Source organism: Podarcis tiliguerta (genome assembly GCF_965153285.1).
Source record: "Podarcis tiliguerta genome assembly, chromosome: 4".
Taxonomy (NCBI): Eukaryota; Metazoa; Chordata; class Lepidosauria; order Squamata; family Lacertidae; genus Podarcis; species Podarcis tiliguerta.
In genome coordinates this window covers 31,827,301-31,842,372 of record NC_139537.1, presented here as the reverse complement: position 1 = coordinate 31,842,372, position 15,072 = coordinate 31,827,301, and the positions used below count along the sequence as shown (strand labels likewise).

Sequence of the window (15,072 nt, the reverse complement as noted above, 5' to 3'; positions counted from 1 at the left end):
GAGATAGTCGCCCGTAGAGATAGGAAACTAAGAGTCGCACGACTTTATTTCTTCCCCTAGTCAGGTCACACACGTCGGTAGCACCTCAATCCTTATTGGTGCTCCCGGTCCCAATGCATACAGCAGCTTTGGTGTGTTTTAAAACCCACAGTGGGGCGATACCTTCATTAGTAGGAATCAATAATATCGCCCCCCTCCAAAAAACCCGGTATTGCCCAATTCCGTCTCCCTCATCACGGTTACTTTTTGTATGTGCTACTCTTCACTTTTCCTATCTCTATGAATATTACCGTACCTCTATGGCACCGCCTCCCTCTCCGACGTCGCTCGTGTCATGTGATCGAGCAGGAAGTGGCGGCGGCTGAGCGCTCTGTGCGCGTGCGTGAGGGGCGAGCGGCCAGAGGCTGGGGCCGGCGAGGAAAGGGATGTATGAAGAGAAACTGCAACAGCTGTCAGACAACGACACCTCTGAGAGGCTGAAGGTGCGAGAGGTGGGCTAGGAAGGCCCAGGGTCCCGAGTTCAAATTTCACCGCAGCTGCAGGATAGTGATAATAATAATAATAATTAATAATAATTTTATTATTTATACCCGGCCCATCTGGGTGGGTTGCCCCAGCCACTCTGGGAGGCTTCCAACACATATAAAAACATAATAATCATTCGGGGAAGGGAAGCTGTGATTTCCTGTAGCCTCAAGGTGCCTGTTGAGGCTGCCGGCTTGTCTTCTGTGCCTTTAACAGCAACTACATATACAGAAATGTAACAGGTGAAGATTTTCCTCAATTGAAGATAAAGCTATGCCAGAAACTATGTGTTGGGCTGCTTATAAAGCACCTACCCAACAAACTTTGCAATAAGTTGATAATAATACTAATCCATGTTAGAAGGTTGTACGGATAACGGAGATAGGGTATCTAAAGCTCTTTCAACACTTGACCTGTGCTATATAAAGGATAATTACTTATTATTCTATTACACATACCTGCACAAGATTGGCCAATTTGTTCATTTCAGTCAGTTTATGAAACAATCAGTCTGATGTTGCAGTTTTGATTTCAGCTAGTTTTCAGGAGGAAAGACACAACTGTGTGCAAGAGGGAGAAATGGAGAACAATAGTGTGAATTTGGAGGACGTGGAGTTATATTTGTTAAAATAATGTGTTGAGTTTCCCTTTCTTCCTATGCAAAATGCAATGGGGTATAACTTAGTTCCCTAGACCTTACTTGGCAGGTATTATCAAATAATGTTCTTTAGGATTCCTGTCCATCCAACCCCTGGCTGTCAGCAGCAGGGCTTCATGCAGCGGCATAGCTGATGCCACTTCCAGAGCCCTGCCACTCTTGCTAGCCAGGGCAGAAGGTGGGAGGAGCAAAGAAAAATACCCTTTTTGCTACACCAGCTCCTGTTTTTATTGTCCGATTTTGTTTATTTGCAGATGATTTACAAATGCTTAGATGGGCTGTTGTGTGTGTTTGTATTGTTGATTTTGTTCATCACTTATGAAAATGCCAAAATAAAACATTACTTACATAGAAGAAGGAAAAATTCCAAACTTTTCATACTCTTTAAATATTATTGCATAATTTGGAGCTCTTGTCTCAAAATGCTTCAGATGCCATAAGCCTTTCAGCTTATTCAGCTGAGACAAGGGAAGTTTCTTAATAAACCTTCTACATGATGAAGGGCAGATAGGTAGGAGTTACTCTCCTCTTGTAAGATCGGAACTCTGACATATCCAGTGAAGCCGAACGTTGGAAGATTCAGGACTGGCCAAAAAAAAAAGCATTTGTTTTCATAGAGCACATAGTTAAACTATTAAATTGATTCCCAGAAGATAGGGTGATGCCACCAACATGGATAGCTTTGAAAGAGGATTAGACAAATTCATGGAGAATAAGGCTAATAATGACTACTAGATACAGTGGCTATCTTCTCCCTCTGCTCTCAAAGGCAGTATGCCTCGGAGTACCAGTTCCTGGGAATCACAAGTGGAAAAAGTGCTGTTCCACTCAGGTCTTGCTTGGGGCTTCCCACTGTGAGGAAAGGCTCTTCTTACATTCTTAGGATCTTAGTTTAAAATGTTTGCGACATTCAGTTCTGCAGGTGCTTTAATGGTTTTATTTGGAATAGCAATGCAAGAAGATTAGATTAGGGCCTCCAGAATATTGTTCAAGCATGTACAGAAAAAACACAATTTCATGCAGGTTACGTAAAGCAAAGCACTAATAGCCTATTGGGTGTTGTTATGTTCACTAGTAATAAAACAGATGCTGCTGTTTTTCTGAAAGGATCTACTTGATAAGTTTTTGCTTTGCTGTTCAAAGGGCACTGACGACAAGGCAGTGGAATGGAGTCCAGGTGCTGTAGTCAGCCTGCCCGGTGGGCCAAGCCAGCCATGTATACATTCCTTCTAGGAGGTACCTTTGTTACCTTGGGATCAAGTCGTATCCTTCTAATGAAATACTCTGCCAATGAAGGTATGCTTGAATATTTAATTCTATATGGATAACAACATGATTGATCAGCATGCTATCTGTCTTCATGCTCTCTACTAGCATAAGGCTACAATATTATCAGGGAATGTAAATAGTCCTAATTTTTTTAATCAGAATTACCTGGCAATCTGTTTTCTTTCTTCAGAGCCATGAAGATCAGTTGTAATAAGCCCTCTGTGTAGTCAGATAACTTTTCTGTGATATCAAGCAGAACTACCAGCATTTCTTTTATGTCACTTGATATATTTACCTGCTCCTTGTGAGGAAAAGGGTAAAAGAGCATGAGATGCATGATAATGGTGATTTGGGGGAGGCAGGGCAATGTGTAGACTACAGAAGCCTTACCCCTTGAACCTCAAAGCCCTTTTTTAAATCTACCAAGCTTTCTAACAGCAACAACATGAATATTTTCATGCATTCTTCACAGCTGTATGGCATGAAAACTTAATTGTTGCATAAAAATGAAGGCAGCAGTTGCTGGTATTCCAAATCCTACATCTGCATCTGTGTTGAAGATACATGCGCACACAGGCCACCTGTTGCTAGTTTTTTGTTCTTCGGTGTAGATATTTGTAACATGCTGTATACCCTCTGTTTTCTCAGATAACCAGTATGATTATCTTCCTGCAACTGTGAATGTGTGCTCGGAATTAGTTAAGCTGGTGCTCTGTCTGGTAATGGCACTCTGGGTCACCAGGAAAGGTAAGCTGTTACGGTCGGGTTCTTACACAATATTTAGCTACAAGAATGTCCTCCCTAGTTGCTTGCTATGTATCAGTGGAATTTAGGCAGCTATAAGATGAATCTGTCTTGCATTGTCTGTACTCACAAAATATGGGATCTGTGAGGATGCAGTGTTGCTCTGCTGAAAAGTACTGTTTTGGGAAGTGCTCCAGCTCAGTGGTGTGGGGTGCATGCATGCAGATGGTTCTGTGTTCAGTCCCTGGCATCTCCAGGTAGGACTGGGAATGCCTGCTGTATAAAACCATGGAGTGGCAAAGCTAGTCAGTGTGAACAATAATGAGCTTGATGAACCAATGGTTTGACTTTGTATAAGGCCGCTCTCTTGCCATTAGTAGTTACTCACATGCTGCCTTTGAACTTAGGAGTTCTGTAAAGTCATTGATAAACCTATTCTTCATGAATTTTACCTTTTAAAGCTGTGTAGCATTCAAAGCTATTACTTGCCTTGTGGGCTGAATTCATGTTTCATCACATGATAAAAGTGCATACATCGTGACTTTTCATGTGGAGTCATTTTTGGGTGGAGGTTTGTTTGAAATAGTGCTTTGAAAAACTTGACGATTGCCACAACAGAGAGAACACTTGCAAAGTAGCCTTTTCCCTGAGGCAAGCTATTTCACACAAATGCCTCAAAATACTGAATATATGTGGTAAAGTTCCCATTTAAATGTCTTTAACACATTAGGAAATCAGTCTTAGCAAGAAGATCAGGAACCCAGTGACTGGAGACTGAATTTCAAACAACATGACTGCAAGCATTTAGTCAAAACATCTTTTCAGGAAAGCATGGTATAGTTTCATATTTGAGCCTGCCCAAGAGATTCCCTGTGAATTTATTTATTCAAGGATTGTGCCTCTTTAAACCCCAGAATAAGGGCAAAAGCTGGAGTGGGGGGCTTGTTCCCCTCTAGACATTGTCAGACTCCAGCTCCCATTAGTCTGAGCCAGCATGGCCAATGGTAAGGGATGATGGGACTTGTAGTCCAGCAACGTTTGGTGGGCTGCAGGTTAGCCACCCTTGTGTAGATATGAAGCAAATTAAGAGTGTTTAACTGATCCCCCCCCCCCTTTCTTCCCTATTTACTCCTTTTTTAGGAGGTTATTCTCATAGTGGATTTGGCTGTAGCTCATGGAGGCAATTGAATAGCTACATTAAGTGGTCAATTCCCGCCTTCCTCTATTTTCTGGATAACCTGATTGTCTTCTATGTCTTGTCCTATCTCCAGCCAGTAAGTAACACTTTAGAAATTCAATGTGCACTTTATGCTCAAGGTTTTTGTAAACAGAGAATGTGTCCCATACCATACTTACTATTAACTTGAAGTTATGGTCAAGTCAACGAGACTGCAGGGAACCTCTTTTTTTTCACTTTTTAACCTGTTGAGATGAACTAACTATCTCAGTAGCTGAACTGGATACTTAGGGTAGGCTCTGCCAGAGCTATAGTACAAGAGGGGATGGATAAGGAAATGTGTTTTTCACTTGGTTTAACAAAAACTTGTATGCAAGATCTAATAGGTAAAGGTAAAGGTACCCCTGCCCGTTCGGGCCAGTCTTGACAGACTCTAGGGTTGTGCGCCCATCTCACTCAAAGAGGCCAAGGGCCAGCGCTGTCCGAAGACACTTCCGGGTCACGTGGCCAGCGTGACATTGCTGCTCTGGTGAGCCAGAGCCGCACACGGAAACGCCGTTTACCTTCCCGCTAGTAAGCGGTCCCTATTTATCTACTTGCACCCAGGGGTGCTTTCGAACTGCTAGGTTGGCAGGCGCTGGGACCGAACAGCGGGAGCGCACCCCGCCGCGGGGATTCGAACCGCCGACCTTTCGATCGGCAAGCCCTAGGCACTGAGGCTTTAACCCACAGCGCCACCCACGTCCCCGCAAGATCTAATAGCTAGTAATTAATCTTAAGGGAATTGACACCAGTCATATCTGGAGTATTGTGCCTAGCTATGACCCAGCGCAACAGGGCAGGTTCAGAGGGTATGTATAGCCAAGGTTTGTTTTTGTTTTTAAATGGGGACAGTAGCATGTCTTTCAAACCTACAAGTTCAAGGATGGGCTATCTTCCCCATTTAATTGAGCCATGGTGAAAAAAATCCATATGATATTAGTCATAAGGAAAAGAGCTGTGTTCTAGAAAGGTAAGAAATAAGAGTGGTTCAAACATAACAGTGGTTCATTGGGTTGGAAATAAGCATCATGCTAACACATTTCCCCCAAAAACTTGGATCTCCAGCTGTTGTTGGACTACAACTTTCATCATCCCTAGCTAGCAGGAACAGTGGTCAAGGATGATGGGAGTTGTAGTCCAACAATAGCTGGAGACCTAAGTTTGAGAAACACTGTGCTAACCCCTTCTAAAGAGCCACACTTGTACCGTAGAAAGCACTCTATAAATATTCAACATGAAACAACATGAAACCATAGTTTTCAGTCTCAGATGTAAGAGGAAATTATGGTTTCAAATAACCATGATGCAAGAAGATAGTGAAAGGAGGTGGGGAAGCCCATAGGCACAAACATCACACTTCTTCTTATGTTATGCCTTTTTTGTCAATTGTCTACTCTTTTAACATTATAAATCGCCCTGGGGTCATAAGACAAAGAACAGGATAAAAAGTTTTTCAGAACAAGTTCTCAGCTGTTCTTAAGTCAGGTGAGGACGTTCTTTTTGCCGTTGCAAGTTATGTTTGGACTAAGAAGCCTCAGCTATGATATCAAGATTAGTGCAGACCTTCCTGATAAAAGGGCATTACAGACTGATTATCCCATTGCTAGGTTGCATTTGGCATGTAACTTTGCTCCTCAACTTCCTTTTCTCTAGGCCATGGCTGTGCTTTTCTCAAATTTTGTCATTATAACAACTGCTCTCCTGTTCAGAATTGTGCTGAAGTAAGTAGCAATGGAAGCATGTTTTCATTAGTCAATATTTTTCTTTCTTTCTAGTGTTGGTATTAGAATTCACCAAGATCTCTTTAAATCAGTTATAAACAAGAATATAAAGGTGTTTGAAATTTAAAGCAAGCCAAAATACAGTGGTGCCCCGCAAGACGAATGCCTCGCAAGACGGAAAACCCGCTAGACAAAAGGGTTTTCCGTTTCTCAATGCGCTTCGCAGGACGAATTTCCCTATGGGCTTGCTTCGCAAGACGAAAATGTCTTGCGATTCTTGTGATTTTTTTCCCTCCCCACCCCCTTTTTCTAAGGCACTAAGCTGCTAATAGCCTTTCAGCAGCTAATCCGCTAATCCCTTAAGCCTTTAATAGCCGCTAATAGCCGCTAAACCGCTAATAGCGCTAATCCGCTAATAGGGTTGCTTCGCAAGACGAAAAAACCGCAAGACGAAGAGACTCGCGGAACGGATTCTTTTCGTCTTGCGAGGCACCACTGTAAATTCAGATATGTATTAAGTCTTTATGTGTTAATGAGCATGCTACTGACGCTGACTGAGCTTGGTTCTTTTTCTTTGTTGGTTGTTCATAACAAAACACACGTGCTTTGGTCCCAATGAATGAGACAGAATTTCATTTGAGTAAACTTGCTTAGGACTAGACTTTCAATAAGCCTATGCAGCAGGTACAAATTCCGTCACCAACATTACAGGTTAATTTGAAGCCAAGCACCAATAAGCCTCCTGTCCTATGTATTTAGTTTCCTTCAGGATTTCAGTAAGAGCTAGTCCTCAGTGTTTCAGATGGCCCTTGTGCATTTAGAGTCCCCAAAATGATGGCTTTAGTAGTCTTGTCATGATATTCTAGCTGAGCCATATTCTACTTAGGGATGGATTCTCTGATATCCTTATGTCCACCTTCCACAGTTTCAACAAATGCAAAATAATTCAATCTTCATACAGTGGTACCTGTATAATAGGTTACATACGCTTCAGGTTACAGACTCCGCTAACCCAGAAATAGTACCTCGGGTTAAGAACTTTGCTTCAGGATGAGAACAGAAATCGTGCTCCGGCAGCGTGGCGGCAGCGGGAGGCCCCATTAGCTAAAGTGGTGCTTCAGGTTAAGAACAGTTTCAGGTTAAGAACGGACCTGTGGAACGAATTAAGTACTTAACCCAAGGTACCACTGTATTAGGTGAGAGAGATGGATGTTCTAAACTGCTGATTGAAATCCTGGTCCTTGAGTACAGCATACCCGCAGTTTTCTGTCTCCTGGTTTATGTGTTGCAGCACTGAAAATGTTACTTTTGGGGAGCTGAGAAGAGATTGTGTCTGTGCAGCTACCTCGGCAAAGAAGACGGGCAGCATATTTCTACCCACGACTTGTGCTGTTTGGGATTGACTTGCTGGATGGCTTCGCACCTGTCCGTGTACACTGAGAGTCTTTTTTTTTTTGTCTACACACAGGCGGCAACTCTCCTGGGTGCAGTGGGCATCCCTGCTGATTTTGTTCCTGTCTATTGTCGCCCTGACGGCTGGGACAGGAAGCCACAAGCATAGCTTGGCCATGCATGGGTTCCATCACGACATCTATTTCAGCCACTCTAACAGCTGCCTGCAGTATGCCAGCCTGGAGGAAGAGTGCTCAGGAAGAGAGAACTGCACGAGAACGTGGCTTTTCCCCAGCTTAAACTGGAACATCACTGCTGCCACTGGAGCCCTGAGAACCATTCCCCTTGGGCTAGGACACCTGCTCATACTGGTGCAGTGCTTCATCTCTGCCCTGGCCAACATCTACAATGAAAAGATATTGAAAGAAGGAGGCCAGTTCAGTGAAAACATCTTTGTACAGAACACCAAGCTGTACCTCTTCGGAGCCATGTTCAACGCCCTGATTCTGAGCTTGCGCCCTGAAAACAGGCGCCGGATAGAACACTGTGGGTTCTTCTATGGGCACAATGCGTTCTCTGTCGCCCTTATTTTCGTCACTGCCTTCCTGGGGCTCTCCGTGGCTTTCATCTTGAAGTTCCGAGACAACATGTTTCACGTCCTGTCTGCACAGGTCACCACCGTGATCATCACCACGGTGTCTGTCTTTGTTTTTGACTTCAAGCCTTCCCTGGAGTTCTTCCTGCAGGCTCCTGTGGTGCTCTTGTCCATATTCATCTACCATTCCAGCAGCCCTCGATGTGTGGAATACACCGCTCAGTGGGAGAGGAGCAAAGTCGGTGGAGGGCCCTGGGAGCGCTCCAATGGGGTAAGGCTTGGGAAGGGGGTTGTTTTGAGTCCATTGCGCGGGCCGGCTGATGCCATCCCACCACCACTGCTGCTGCTTTGATGTAAGAGTTTGGATTTGATATCCCGCTTTATCACTACCCTAAGGAGACTCAAAGTGGCTAACATTCTCCTTTCCCTTCTTCCCCCACAACAAACACTCTGTGAGGTGAGTGGGGCTGAGAAACTTTAAAGAAGTGTGACTAGCCCAAGGTCACCCAGCAGCTGCATGTGGAGGAGCGGAGACGCGAACCCGGTTCACCAGATTACGAGTCTCACTCTTAACCACTACACCACACTGGCTCTCAGAGGTTTAGGCTTTAGTGGTTTAGCTGCAGGTCTACCCCTTTGCAAATGAGTGGCTCTGCTTCACTTGCTTACGGTGCTGCAAACCAATGCTTTTGTGAGGCACCTGATGTCATTGTAGACATTTCCCATCCACCCATGAATGTTGGCTTGGTGTCATTGTAATAGATATCTGTAGAGCTGAGAAATGACAAAATGTGCTGGCAGCAAGCCGGCAACCTGACCCAAAGTTAACTGCGCTTACGACTATTGATTTCAGTGGGCTTAATGCTGTGTTGAATTATAGCCGCTTCTTTGTGCAAGTGGGCACCAGAGGGCGCTGTTGACAGTTAAAGCTGCTCTTGGGTAACATTTGTGCACACTTGAATGAATGCTTTATAGTGATAACTTGGAAGACCTATAGGAAGAGGGAGCTTTCACATCTGCATCTATGATCTTGGATTTCTGCTGGGTTCAGTTCGCAGATGCAGCTCCCCAAAACATGTGCAGGTGATTAAATGTTTCCATTAACAAATCAATTCATGACTGTCAAGTCAGAGCTTCTCCTGCTCCTGCTAGATGCATCTGTGTGGTACCTTTGCAGAATAATATGGAATATAGTTAAATTTTATTGTCCTGTTGCTGAACTCAAATTCTGGATATATCAGTGCATGTTAAACTCATCAGCAGTAGCCTATAAAAATATTATTCAATTGATACAAAAAGGGAGGAGTAAACAGTCTTACCTATTAATACATAACAGAGCAAAAGTTTCCGCAGAGATCTAAGATAGGCGTAGTAGGACATATGGAAAATATGTAGGATCTGTGCTCCAGGGTGCACTCAGATGTGTTTCCCAGTGTATTTATTGAGGTAAGCATGCATAGAATTGCAGCCTTAGCATCCAAAAGAGATTTAAAACCCAGCTGCTCAGTTTTATCACTTTCACTTGATTGTTTCAAAGTAACCCTTTGTTACAAGTGACCTTGCATGATCTTCACTCCGATTATTTGCTCAGGATGACAGTAAAGTTTTACTATGCAACCTTCACAGGCAGCTGCTTGAGCTGCCACCTGCTGCCTGTTTCCATTCAGCCTTCCTGCTTGCAGTTCAGCTCCTAATTCTTAATAAATGGCTTGTAACAACAAATATTTATAGACCTTTTAGGCTCATAAAGTGTTCTTAATTCATAGGCATCCATATAAACTCAGAGCCAGCACCACATATTTGGAAGACTAGGCACCTGGGCTTCTTTGTGTCCTAGTCTGGTATTTATTTGTTTCAGCATTTGATCTGATTCACCCTAGGGGGATTAACTTTAATGAATGGGTAGTTCAGAAAATGATTTTATAGTGAATTGGGAAAGAACATGCTTCGAAAGAGACACACTAAAGCATAGCTTTGGCACTAGCAAAGGGCCTTTACGCCGTATAATGCGAACAGGTGAAAGTGGGGGACACTGATCAGCCCAAGAGCTACAGTCTGTCCTGGGCAACCTTCTGAAGGACCCATACCTGGGGTGGGCATGGCCAGAGGCACCAAGTGGGTGGAGCAACAGGTGTGGCTCTTGCCTTTTTACAGTAGGCTATGCAGGTGGCGCTGTGGGTTAAACCACAGAGCCTAGGACTTGCCGATCAGAAGGTCAGCGGTTCGAATCCCTGCGACGAGGTGAGCTCCCATTGCTCGGTCCCTGCTCCTGCCAACCTAGCAGTTCGAAAGCACCTCAAAGTGCAAGTAGATAAATAGGTACCGCTCTGGCGGGAAGGTAAACAGCGTTTCCGTGCACTGCTCTGATTCGCCAGAAGCGGCTTAGTAAATAAAGCCAATAAAGTAAAATGAACGCTGCAACCCCAGAGTCGGCCGTGGTCGGGGTCCCTTTACCTTTACAATCAAGCCATGCAAAAGGCAGGGGTTTCTAGACCCACATATTTCCTTCTAGGCAAACAAGGCATTATCGCAGCTCAAGGACACATTCCAGCCAGGCAAAAGCACTCAAGGAGAGTGCAGAGCCAGGCCAGGAGGAAGTGTGGCATTGGGAGGAATGTGACCTGGAGAGAGTCCCAAGGAGGCCTTGAAGGACAGTCTTTGGCCCTCAGGCCCCAGGTTCTCCAGCCTCAACATAGATACATATGAGTCTGCTAACTCTGGAGTTCTCTCTCTTTCCCCCAGTCACCCACCCCTGATTCCTGGCCATAAGAAACCCCAGCTGAAATGAAAAGATCTTGCAGCAGTTTCAAAATATACCCAGGTCAAGTGAAGCCCATGATTGTGGGTCCTGTTACAAGAATATTCTATAAATTGCTGTCACTTCACAAAGCTGAAATATTTAGTGCTTACTTCTTGTTTATTATCAGTTGAAAATGTTAACCAAGCATAGACTAATGTTGCCTTTTCGCTCTCTTTCCCCTTTCTGTAGGATGGAGAAGAACTTGAGAGACTTACGAAGCAAGACAGTGACCATGATTCAGAAGAAGAGGCCTTATAGCCTGACTTTGGATTTTTGAAGTACAGACATTCTTATTTAAGAAAATGAAGTTTTACCCTGGGAGGTGGGGGGAGGTTCGGACCGTTACCAACAGGTGGAGGTTTCTTCTTTCTTATCACTAAGGTGGGATTTTAATTTGTGTTTTCATAAAGCTGTGCAAGGTAATAGATTAACTACTGTGAAGGGGTCTTGAAGAGGGAAGGGACCTAGTCATAGAGGATGAGGATGATGCTATCTGTGGTTCTTAATGAGGACTCCAGGATCAAATACAGGTGCCTCTGGATACATGTTGTTGGGGATTGGGAGCCTTCGTGTCCTGCTCTTAGGCTTCCCATAGTCATCAGGTTGGCCATGGTGCTTAGTGGGATGCTGTGCTTTTGGTCTGATCCAGCACAGCTGCTCTTATGTACTTGACTTCTGTAGTTCACGAGAGTGAAGAATTCCTGCAGAAAGAGAGCGGTCAGCAATGGTTGCTACTTCAGACTGCTTTGGATGAAGAGACGTAGAACTGGAAGCATCACTTGGCACTTTCTCACTTGGTTCTTTCACATGAATGTAAGAAAGCATTAACGCTACTGAAGTTAGCCGAGGTACCTTGGTTCAGAGCAAATGTAAATGAAGAATCAATAGATGGAGCCATGGAGGTTGTTCATCTTATAGTATTCTGGATATAAGAGCTGTCAAACTATTCACAATTGTATTCCACAAACATCTAAGGATTTACTCATATTTCAGGGGTATTTGAAACAGTGTCAAATGTGTCTTTACCACCATGTGTGTATGCTGTTGCCACACATGGTTCCTGACTCACATTTCTGTGATTTGCACAGTTGAAGAAGTGCATTTGTCAGACGCACAACTATGCTCTTAGATGTATATTTAAACTGTTTTACAGGAGCAGCTTTAAAGTATTGGGCTGTCCACAGTACTAGTCCTACCCAGAGTAGACCCACTGAAATTACTGGACATAAACTAGTCATAGTCATTAATTCCAGCAGTTCTTCTCTTGGATAGGAGTAGCATTGGATGCCACTGGTACCATGTGAAGTGGAGCTCAGTGGTGGATGCGGTTGCAATATAGTAATCCAAAGCTTACATATTGAAGAACACTATATACCCTCCTGGTGTTTATGGTGCTATGTTTTACACGTGAGCATTAGGTATCCTTATACTTGAGCCTGAAAGTTGTTGTTGGGATACCTAATGCTGCTTCTAAAGCAAAGGTGGGAATGTTGTTGGGACTCACAACTCCCATCTGTTCTACCCAAAATTGCCAGCGGTAAAGTAATGGTAGAGTTGCAGTCCACCAACATTTGGGGGGCCATAGGTTTCTTCCCCCCCCCCCCCATGGTGTGGGCTCACAATGATTTTCTCCCCTCCTTGTCACAAATCAAAATTGTCATCCCGCTGATGGATCCTTAGAACCCAATGCGCTTGTTCACATTTTCAAATGTGATAAGTACTGAATTAGGAGCACAGGGTATGCGCAGGTTCCTTTCATCTGTGCGCAGCCCTTTTACACGAGCTGTGAAACAAACCAAGAAGCTGCACTTAATCATCGCTTCCCATGATGATTCCATCTCCCTGACTATCGTTAACGGCTTCCAAATCAGCCAGGATTCAAAAGCCAACTTTAAACTATGGTTTCATATCCTTGTCTTCTTTAGAAGTCACTAACCGTATTTTCCTAGTTTGAATGTATCCGGAAGATGATATATTAACTGAAACTTCCTGGTTTGTTTCACAGCTCGTGTAAAAGGGCAGCACACAGATGAAAGGAACATGTGCCTGTACTGGCCTATTCTTGCTACTTGAAATGGCAAGCTGCAGTGCCTCTCCATATTTGATTTCGGCATAAGTGCCCACTCTGCCTTTTGTCCCTTAGTTTTATCTCTTGTCCTCTTTAATGCCTGTCTCTGTGTAAAATACAACTTTTTTTGCGTACTACAACTGTGTAAAAGTGCAGCACAGGGACAAAAATATGAGGGATAAAATAAAAAGTAACAAAGAACAATGTTATGGGTGTAGGCTTAGAACTTTTAACAATGCCTTTTGTTAAGTATGATTCAAGGAAACGCATGTTTTGTAATTTAACTAGGGTTCATTCAGGGATGAGACTATGTATAAGGAAATAGTGTGAACAGAAATGGGGCGAGGAGGTCGGGTGTTTCTGATTTCTATTCTCTTGTATTTCTTTTTAGGGGGACTACAATATAATTTGAAAATCTTGGTCATACTTGAACTGTCACAGCTTCAGTTTTACACTTCCAGCCCAAGTCCCTATTTGCCAAAAAACAAAGAAACCCAGCAACAAAGCAGTGGGATGGGAAGAAATACAGGCCCTTATCTTGCAGAAGTAGATAAATACTCCAGGAAGTGGTGATCTGATCATATAAGCTTCTTCTTCTTATTGCATATATAACAACTCATTTTTGTGTCTGTTGATGGAAAGGTGCAGCTTCTGGGGGTTTCTCAGATTGTTTTATGACACTCCTAGAACTCAAAAATATATTGGAAGAAGTCTAAATGGAGCATTCCTTTGAACTTGGCTTATTTATTTGAACAGAGTTTGAAATAAGGAGCTAATTGCTCCTAAGAGCAGCTTTGAAGCAGGTGTGGTTTATGTGGACAGTGGTTTTGATTGTGCTTTAGCTCCTCATTTGCATTTGTGATAGCCTTGCTGCTAAGACATCTGTTCCATTGTTTGCTAGTATAACAGAACAGGAGCTTCCTGGTGTACACTCTTTTGTTGTTGCTATTCAAGTGCATTCATTAAGGAACTCTGCCTGATTCCCTTATAGTGCCTGGTGTTAACCAAAATGTGGGACCTCTTTGTGGTGTTTTCATTGTTTTACAGTCCACACGGCCAAATAAACTACAACGTAAATGGATTTTGGATTTTTGTGTGTTTGTGGGACGCGGGTGGCGCTGTGGTCTAAACCACAAAGCCTAGGGCTTGCCGATCAGAAGGTTTGCTTAGTCATGCTGGCCACATGACCCGGAAGCTGTACGCTGGCTCCCTTGGCCAGTAAAGTGAGATGAGTGCCGCAACCCCAGAGTCATCCACGGCTGGACCTAACGGTCAAGGGTACCTTTACCTTTAAGGCTAGAAGATGCATGAGGAAAGAAGACGTTTATGGATGATAAAGCAGAAATCCAAAGCTTATTTTTTACAAAGTGGCAATAACACGAATGGGTATATATGCTGCCAGTAACTGCATATGAATACAGACTGTTCTGTTAATGCAGTTTTGTGAGCCACATCAAATTGCTCCACTAATTGCATGCAACTCACAAGTTGGGAATCCACTTTATCCCAGGTATTATTAATACCTTGGATACTCTGGAGTCTCCTGGGGCAAAAGAGGAGTAAAACTTGCCCAAGCAAATAATGCCCTTAGTTGTCCCTTTATTTCAATCCAGGACATAGCCCAAAGAAAGCTAAAATACTGAAAAACAGCTTAACCTGTAGACCAGCCCACATTTTATAACAGTCCCCTATTAGCCAAGGATCATACAATACAGGGAGAACAAATATTTCTCTAAGAATACTAATATAGGACCAGAGGTTTCATGGTAACCTTTCCTGTGCCCAAATCTCCCCTGCAAATCCCTGCATGGCTATTGTGTAATATGTGGGGTGGGATAGAGTACTTTTGTTGCCATGATTGGAAAGAAACCAAGCTGCAGCAAAAAACTACCTAGGATAATTTTGGGGAGGTGCTGGAAGGCTTAAGTTTCTCCTGCCTTTCCGTCTGTCCCCTTCAGATGTCCCCCTGCTCCTCCATTCATATTTAAATGCAGACATGTTGAGAAAGCACTTTTTTTTTCCAGTGTAACATGTAGTTCTGCCCTAGGAGAGAGGAAACTTTGCTTTGTTTGGCTTGTGTG

General features: G+C 43.6%; 2 protein-coding genes across 5 annotated transcripts in view; one reads left to right on the top strand and one right to left on the bottom strand.

Annotated features, from left to right (window-relative positions):
• The window catches only part of CCDC80 (coiled-coil domain containing 80), a 39,457-nt gene that overhangs the window by 2,726 nt on the left and 21,659 nt on the right, over positions 1-15,072 (bottom strand). The window lies entirely within an intron of this gene.
• SLC35A5 (solute carrier family 35 member A5) lies at positions 335-14,072 on the top strand. Of its 4 annotated transcripts, XR_014510577.1 has the most exons (8): positions 335-482; positions 2,327-2,479; positions 3,101-3,199; positions 4,337-4,470; positions 6,069-6,136; positions 7,605-8,394; positions 11,113-12,640; positions 12,953-14,072. XR_014510577.1 is itself a non-coding variant. In XM_083438437.1 (7 exons), the coding sequence occupies exons 2-7, from the start codon at positions 2,350-2,352 to the stop codon at positions 11,179-11,181; spliced, it is 1,290 nt and encodes a 429-aa protein (XP_083294563.1). In that variant the 5' UTR covers positions 335-482; positions 2,327-2,349; the 3' UTR covers positions 11,182-14,072. The 4 variants fall into 4 exon arrangements, 3 of the variants coding, with proteins under 3 accessions (XP_083294563.1, XP_083294564.1, XP_083294565.1); XM_083438437.1 differs by having other exon boundaries at positions 11,113-14,072; XM_083438438.1 differs by having other exon boundaries at positions 338-491; positions 11,113-14,072.